Raw genomic sequence first — 7,909 nt, 5'->3', positions numbered from 1 at the left:
CCACTGGTCCCATCACCTCCTGGCAAATAGAAGAGGAAGAAATGGAGGCAGTGAGAGATTTGACTTTCTTGGGCTCCATGATCACTGCAGATGGTGACAACAGCCACGAAATTAAGAGACGCCTGCTTCTTGGGAGAAAAGCAATGACAAACCTAGACAGCATCTTAAAAAGCAGAGACATCACCTTGCCAACAAAGGTCCGGATAGTTAAAGCTATGGTTTTCCCAGTAGTGATGTATGGAAGTGAGAGCTGGACCATAAAGAAGGCTGATCGCCGAAGAGTTGATTCCTTTGAATTATGGTGCTGGAGGAGACTCTTGAGAGTCCCATGGACTGCAAGAAGATCAAACCTATCCATTCTTAAGCAAATCAGCCCTGAGTGCTCACTGGAAGGACAGATCCTGAAGCTGAGACTCCAATACTTTGGCCACCTCATGAGAAGAGAAGACTCCCTGGAAAAGACCCTGATGTTGGGAAAGATGGAGGGCACAAGGAGAAGGGGATGACACGAGGAGGAGATAGTTGGACAGTGTTCTGGAAGCTACCAGCTTGAGTTTGACCAAACTGCGGAAGGCAGTGGAAGACAGGAGTGCCTGGCTGCTCTGGTCCATGGGGTCACGAAGAGTCGGACATGACTAAATAACAACAACAAAATGTGTCTTGCACGTGTTAGCAGCGATACAGTGTCTTCCCTGAAACAAAATCTCGGGTTTTTTCCCTCCTCAGATTTCCCAAAATTTCCTAAAACACGTAGAAAAAGTATCTCTGGTGGATGCTAAAGCCACCTCCAGACTTAGGTTGTGAACGAAAAGCACAAAAAGGACACTTAAATCATTCATCAACGGCTTCCCTCAAGAATGTTCTGGAGGCGACTGACCCTCACATAATGGCATCCCTCCTTTTGCCCTTCTGAATATGGCGACGCGACCGCCCCACGCCGCCAACAATGGAAACTTCTCACAGGAAGCCGAACTGCCGGTGAGGTACCCTTTGAGACCATCCCAAGACGGCGTCGCTTTCCCCCGCCCACAGGCTGAAAGGAAGTCGCGTGACGTCACTGCGACTGCCCTTCCCAAGATGGCGCGGCTGCCCAGCTCCTCCCTCAGCATCGCTTGCTTCACACCCGGTGCCCTGAGTCACTGAGAGGCGCTTTGCTTACCGGGAGAAAGAGGCCAGGAACTAGGCCAGGACGTGGAGGCCGCGAAGCCGCCGCTGCCATGCCGGAGCTGGCCGTGGAGCGAGTGGTGGTCCACCCGTTGGTGCTGCTGAGCGTGGTCGATCACTTTAACCGGTGAGGGAGGCGGCGGCCGGCGGACCGGCCGGCCGGGCTGAGTCATGGCCGGTAGGCCAGGGCTTAGGGAGGCAGGGGGGCCGTAGGGCTGGGGTCGCGCTTTGCACATGCTCAGGGGCAGCGAGCTGCGAAGAAGCTACTGTAAAGAAGCGCCGGGGCGGAGGCCGCGGAAGGACAGCTTAGTCACGGGCCCGGGCTGAGGCCGCCTTCGCCCCTGTGCTTCTGGACCCCGGGTTTCGGTTGGGGAGACCCTCAGGGTTTGGCGAGGCCTCGGAGCAATAAAGGAAGCGGCTGCCTTTTTCGCGGAGTGAGGCAGTCCAGCCCAGGGGAGAGGCCTGTCTTACCTGCCTGGCTCCCCGATCCTCCTCGGAGCAGCCTTCGAGGGTTGAACCCGGAACCTCTTTCCTTCTGCAGGCCAAGCGGCTGCTCTCTCTCTCTGCACCCCAACAAAAAGCAAGTCTGCGAAAAGTAGCATCCATCCCCCCTCCATGAAGTCTCTGGATGCTACTTTTCGAAGACTTGCTTTTTATGTTTATCGCGGTGTGTTTACCGCGTGTGGAGCGAGGATAAGATTCATCTTTTGCCACTGCTTTTCCAGACTCTTGAGTGGAAAAGCGGAATATAAGTGAACTGATATAACTTAAAATATACTTGCTTCCTGAGTAGCAGACACAGCTGCATGCATGAAATACATGCAACCAGCGCATGGCTGTGCCAACTTGACTGAGTAGGTATGTGGCAGAGCATTTGCTTTACAAGCAGCAGGTTCCAGTTCAACAACATCTCTCCCCCATAAACGACACCTGCTAAATGGATTTCAGAAGCAGGTGGTGGGAAAGGCCATGCTCTGACATAGACCTTGGAGAGTCACTGCCAGTGCTGACACTTTGGGGCTAGGTGGATTGGTGGGCTAAGTCAGCTTTTTGTATCTTGACTTCCTCCATTAAGCATCAGAAGAAGACAAGCCATCAACACTCAGCTACCTCCTCCCTGGTGACTATCAAGACTCCCTACATTGGGAGTCTTGGCAAGTTGCTACATACTCTTTTCCTCCCACCTTAGTTATGCTGGTTTTTATTGCCCTGAGTTGATAAAAATTCAGTTCAGGAATAGTTTATGCTGCACATCAATGTATCTCATCTTTCTTTTGATTTTGCCTTTCTATTTTAGGATAGGAAAAGTTGGAAATCAGAAGCGAGTTGTGGGGGTTCTCTTGGGTTCGTGGCAGAAGAAGATTTTGGATGTCTCCAACAGCTTTGCAGGTAAAGTGATGCCTGAGATCTCTATGGTTGTCTAGCAAGCCAGATGTGGTTGTAATGTACACTCCTACCCTAACATTTTCCACCCCATTAATGGATTTGGGGAAATTTGGGGTTTGTCCCTTAAATTGTTGGTGGGGAACCTGTGGCCCTCCATATGTTGTTGGATTCCTAGTTCCATCAGCAGCATTTGGAGGGTCAGAGGTTCCCCACCTTTTGTCTTAAAAATGAGAGAGCCAGAAAAGCTCAGTCATAAATCTCAATTGAAACTTGGTTGATAGTGTTGAGTTTTCAACAGCCCTCTGATTAAATAATAACCCAAAGGAGCCCAGTTAGGAACCTGCTGGATTGTGTTTGGCTAAAAGCTTAAATGCGGTCCCTCGAATTCTCAGGCTATCGGAAGCCAGCCTTAGCTTTCCATAGTCTGTTCCAGGGAATCATCATTCTTTCATCTACCTTTAGTTTAAATCTGAGTCTGCCCAGTTCTAGAAACTTGTGATCTCGTCTAGTCATTAATCTTGTGGGCTGCAACTACATGTACCTCATACTACAGTCAATACTGTAGTAGGAAGAGGTCCTAAATCAATGGTAGAGTCCTAAATCAGTGGTAGAGTATCTTCTGCTTTGCTTGCAGAAGATACCAGATTCAGTCCCCAGTGGTATTTCTAGGTGGGGCTGAAAGACTCCCGTTTTGAGACCCTAGGTAAAGAGATTGACTTCGTTACTGTATTTAAAAAGATGCTTTTATTGCTCACCACATGTTGTTTGTCTCCCTGGGCTCCTTTGGGAGGAAGGGCAGGATATGAATATAATAAATAATAATGGCATCTTCTGTTCCTTGGGGAACTTTTGTAGGTCAGTCATTGAATGCATGCTTTGCTCACAGAATGTGCAGTCCCTGGCATTTCCCTTTAAAAAGGACCAAGTGGCAGCTGATAAAAAAAACTCCCCTGCCTAAGATGCTGGATAGCCACTAAGGAGACCAGTACTGGGCCTGGATAGTCCAGTAGTCTTACTCAGTGCATGATAACTTGTATTTTCAAAAGCCCTGTGATCCTCTCATGAAGGGTGGAATAGAAATTTAAATCATCCTCACCTCTGTAATGTGAAGACTGGATCCCATTCTAAGTGACTTGCCAGCTTCCCAGAGGCATCTGTGAGAACAAAGTGCTGGACTACCTGGACCCTCTTTGGGCTGCTCTTAATTCCCACCTCATGGGATGCAACTTGGCAAAATTGTCACTTTCCTTTTTAAAATTTATTTATGATTTTCAGTTTTATTCATTTCAGTAATTTTACAATCATTTTAACATTTCAAAACTCAACTTCCTTCCCCCTCTTTGTGGTTCCTTAAATTTATTTTTTATATTTTCTGCATATTCCAAATTAACTTAATTTACTAATTTATTCATCTACTTTAAATATAATACTCTTGTAAAACTGCAGGTTATTACAATAATCCTGCCAATGTTCTTACTGTTTACAGGTTATTTGTAAATATTCAATAAGCCATTTCCATGGTTTTTTTTAAACTGGAAATTCATGCCATGATTTGGATTCTCTTTTTCTTTTACCCACAGTCCCCTTTGATGAAGATGATAAAGACGACTCTGTATGGTTTTTGGACCATGACTATCTGGAGAACATGTATGGGATGTTCAAGAAAGTAAATGGTAAGCAATGCTTGGTTATCCAGAAGTGCAAGTCACAGCTAAATCTATCACTAGGAAAAGCCAAAAAGTGATGTTATTTAAATAACTTTGCTATGACTGCTCACAGATGCTTAGTTGTTAAAAAGTTTTTCATTTTAGAGATGAACACCTCTGTTAGTGAGAAAATGAAGGAACTGGGTCACCCTTCAACATCAGATTCTGCAAAACCTCTCATGTTTTAACTTAGTGCCCCAGCAAAAAAACCATATTTTAGACTACATGCTACTTGAAGGAAGGGTCTTTTATAGCTTGTGTGTGCAGTAAATAGGCTTTTTGTTGTTCATCCGTTTGGCAAAGTCCTCAGGGTTGGGCATATCTTGTCTATTTTGCCAATGTTCAAAGTGTAGTATTCTGTACCTGTAAAATTTATTTTGAAGCTGATGTCCAAGTCCAGTAAGCAGTGTCTAGTACGAATAATAGGCTCAGTTTGTGAGAAATTCTAAAGTCTCATCCCGTTTGCTATACAATATCATTGCATGTAGAACCATGCTTTATTCCTGCAAAGTCCCACTTCCAGTGGAACAGTAGAGGAAGGAAATGGCTCTTGTAGGTTGAGCCCTCTTCCAGGTGCTTCGTGTACTCTGACTCTTGCTTTGCTTTCTGTGTCTTTTTCCTAGCCAGGGAAAGAATTGTGGGATGGTACCACACAGGTCCCAAGCTGCACAAGAATGACATTGCTATCAATGAGCTAATGAAAAGATACTGCTCAAACTCGGTAAGAGCCACTCACAACCTACAAATCCTGACAAGGCTTGATATTTGATGTTACTGCAACTTGTAAGAACAAGTTGGAAATGGCAAGATGATCCTTTATGCAATGGCAGGCTGCAAGTTACTGGAAGGAGACTGGTAGGTTTTGTTTTCCACCAACAGGCACTAATGGGTTTCTTTCAAACAGGTATTGGTAATTATCGATGTAAAGCCAAAGGACCTGGGGCTGCCCACTGAAGCCTACATCTCTGTGGAAGAAGTTCACGATGTGAGTATCCTGGGTTTATGCACATCAAGTTGCTTTTCCCTCATACATTTCAGTGTCAACCAAAGGATCAGACTAAAACAGGCTGAGCCAATAACAGGAATGCTGCCTGTACCTTGCTCATGTCACTCCTTTTGCAGCCAGCACCCTACAGAGTACCTTAAAAAAACTCTGCTTAGGATGAAAGAACTTGCCAGTGTTTATTATTAATTCAAGTCACACTTCCTTATGGAGGTAATTTAGGGTTAGTGTGTCTCTTCCATTGGCCAGTTATGGATCTGTCCTTATTCTTCAGCAACTCTTGGGTTCTTATGCAACAATTGTAAGTTTTTCCAGGGTTCAGACACACACACACACACACACACACTGCCCAGAAGTTGAATAAAGGTGATTACTTTCATGCCTGGTCTCTGCTTGCACCCCAAAGGATGGGACACCCACCTCTAAGACCTTTGAACATGTGACCAGTGAAATTGGAGCAGAAGAAGCGGAGGAAGTTGGGGTGGAGCACCTGCTACGGTAAAAAAATACCTTTCTCGCCTGTCACTTCAGACTTCTGAGCTTGTGTTTTGCTTACATAGTTACTCCTCAAAATAATACAGGGAGGCAGGCATTCCCATCTTGCAGATACAGTGGTGCCTCGCAAGACGAAAAGAATCCGTTCTGCGATTCTCTTCGTCTAGCGGTTTCTTCGTCTTGCAAAGCAAGCCCATTGACAGCTTAGCGGATTAGCGCTATTAGCGGTCTAGCGGCTTTTAGCGATCAGCTGTTAAGCGGCTGATAAGCGGCTTAGGAAAGGGGGGGGGAGCGAAAAAAACCCGCGGGAACTCGCAAGATTTTTTCGTCTTGTGAAGCAACCCCATAGAGAAATTTGTTTAGCGAAGCGCCTCCAAAACGGAAAACCCTTTCGTCTAGCGGGTTTTCCATCTTGCGAGGCGTTCGTCTTGCGGGGCACCACTGTATAAAATAATGGATGCAGAACGCCTTTGACCCCTGCAAGGCCACACACCCCGCCAGCTTAATAGAGGCATCATCTTTAATTTATCCTTTAATTTATCCTGACAGCCACCCTTCATTGGGGTCTAGTGGTAGCCTATCCCTTAGCCATGCAAATGTGCCATGCTGGATTAGGCCAAAGGGTGCCCATCTAGCATCTGGTCTTATCCTAAGGGGAAGCCTACAAGCAGAACCTGCACCTCCCCACAATGCAATTGATATTTGCTTATATCCCCATGTCTTTGTATGGGTTGGTTGGTCCAGAGGAGATTCAGATTTCTAGTCCAACTGTAAAAATGCCTAGCATTGACTTCCTTAATGTGGCAGAGAAAAATAATTCTATTCCTCCTTTCCTGCCAACTGGGTTCTCTTGTTCTGACCCCTTTCTTGGCTGTTCCAGGGATATTAAAGATACCACTGTAGGCACCCTTTCTCAGCGCATCACAAACCAGGTCCACGGCTTGAAGGGACTGAACTCCAAGCTTCTAGACATCAGGAGCTACCTGGAGAAAGTGGCCATGGGCAAACTTCCCATCAACCACCAGATCATCTACCAGCTCCAGGATGTCTTCAACCTGCTGCCTGACGTCAACTTGCAAGAGTTTGTCAAGGCCTTCTATCTGAAGACCAATGACCAGATGGTGGTGGTCTACTTGGCTTCACTCATCCGCTCTGTGGTTGCCCTCCACAACCTCATAAACAACAAGATCGCCAATAGAGATGCAGAGAAGAAGGAGGGGCAGGAGAAAGAGGAGAGCAAAAAGGAGAGGAAGGATGAGAAAGACAAAGATAAGGAGAAGAGTGATGGCAAGAAAGAGGAGAAAAAAGAGAAGAAGTAGAGTAGGATTTTGTATTTGTATATTAAAACCTTGTAAACTGAACTCTGGTGCTGGCTGTAGGCTTTTTTTGTTAGTAGAGGCTTGGGGTGGTACCCAGAACTGCTTTGGTTTGTAGGTGGGTAGCTAGATAGAAGATGAGATGACATTGCTCAGTCATCTCATCTTCTATCTAGCTACCCACCTACAAACCAAAGCAGTTCTGGGTACCAGAACTGGACCATCTATGGCAGGGATGATCATAAGCCATGAGGCCAAATGCACCCCCAGGATTTGCATGGCCCTTGAGGTGCTTTCTGGAAATTTTTAAGCAATTGTTGGATGGCCATCTGTAAGGCATGCTTTAGTTGAGATTCCTGTACTGGAGGGGGTTGGACTAGATGACCATTAGGCTCCCTTCCAACTCTGATTCTATGAGATTCTCACCAGCTCTGCTTGAAGTAGGTGGAGAAGTTTTTCAAGGAGTGTTTTTGGCTGGCTGGAATGTGTCCCAGAATTCTTAATATTTCTAATTGGCTGAATGGATGAGAGAGAGGAATGTGTGTAGAAACAAAAGCTGTTACATAAAGGGGAAATGTATATTAATTTCTCCACCTACTTTTGCCTCTGCCCCTGCCTACCATTGCCATGTGGCCCTTTGACTGAAAAAGGTTCCCTGTCCTTGATCTGTATACAGTCTGAAGCAAGAAATGGCACTAGGGCAGACAGCCTGGTTAGTCTTTGCTTTAGCAAAAGCTGTCAGCATAATGCCTCTTCAGCCAGCTACAAAGACAGAGTCTTGGTCTTGTTTGCTCACAGTGTTCAAAAGCAGGTCCCACGGGTGCACACCATAAACTGCA

At 46.0% G+C, this 7,909-nt stretch overlaps 1 protein-coding gene across 1 annotated transcript; it reads left to right on the top strand.

Annotated features, from left to right (window-relative positions):
* The first annotated feature begins 1,061 nt into the window (after positions 1-1,061).
* Positions 1,062-7,115, top strand: PSMD7 (proteasome 26S subunit, non-ATPase 7). Its single transcript, XM_079989130.1, has 7 exons — positions 1,062-1,291; positions 2,462-2,553; positions 4,131-4,223; positions 4,880-4,977; positions 5,161-5,241; positions 5,666-5,757; positions 6,635-7,115. The coding sequence occupies exons 1-7, from the start codon at positions 1,218-1,220 to the stop codon at positions 7,071-7,073; spliced, it is 969 nt and encodes a 322-aa protein (XP_079845256.1). The 5' UTR covers positions 1,062-1,217; the 3' UTR covers positions 7,074-7,115.
* The last annotated feature ends 794 nt before the right edge of the window (positions 7,116-7,909 follow it).

Source organism: Podarcis cretensis (genome assembly GCF_951804945.1).
Source record: "Podarcis cretensis genome assembly, chromosome: 8".
Lineage (NCBI taxonomy): Eukaryota > Metazoa > Chordata > Lepidosauria > Squamata > Lacertidae > Podarcis > Podarcis cretensis.
The sequence above is the reverse complement of the archived record's forward strand: the minus strand, read 5'-3'. Positions and strand labels throughout refer to the sequence as shown.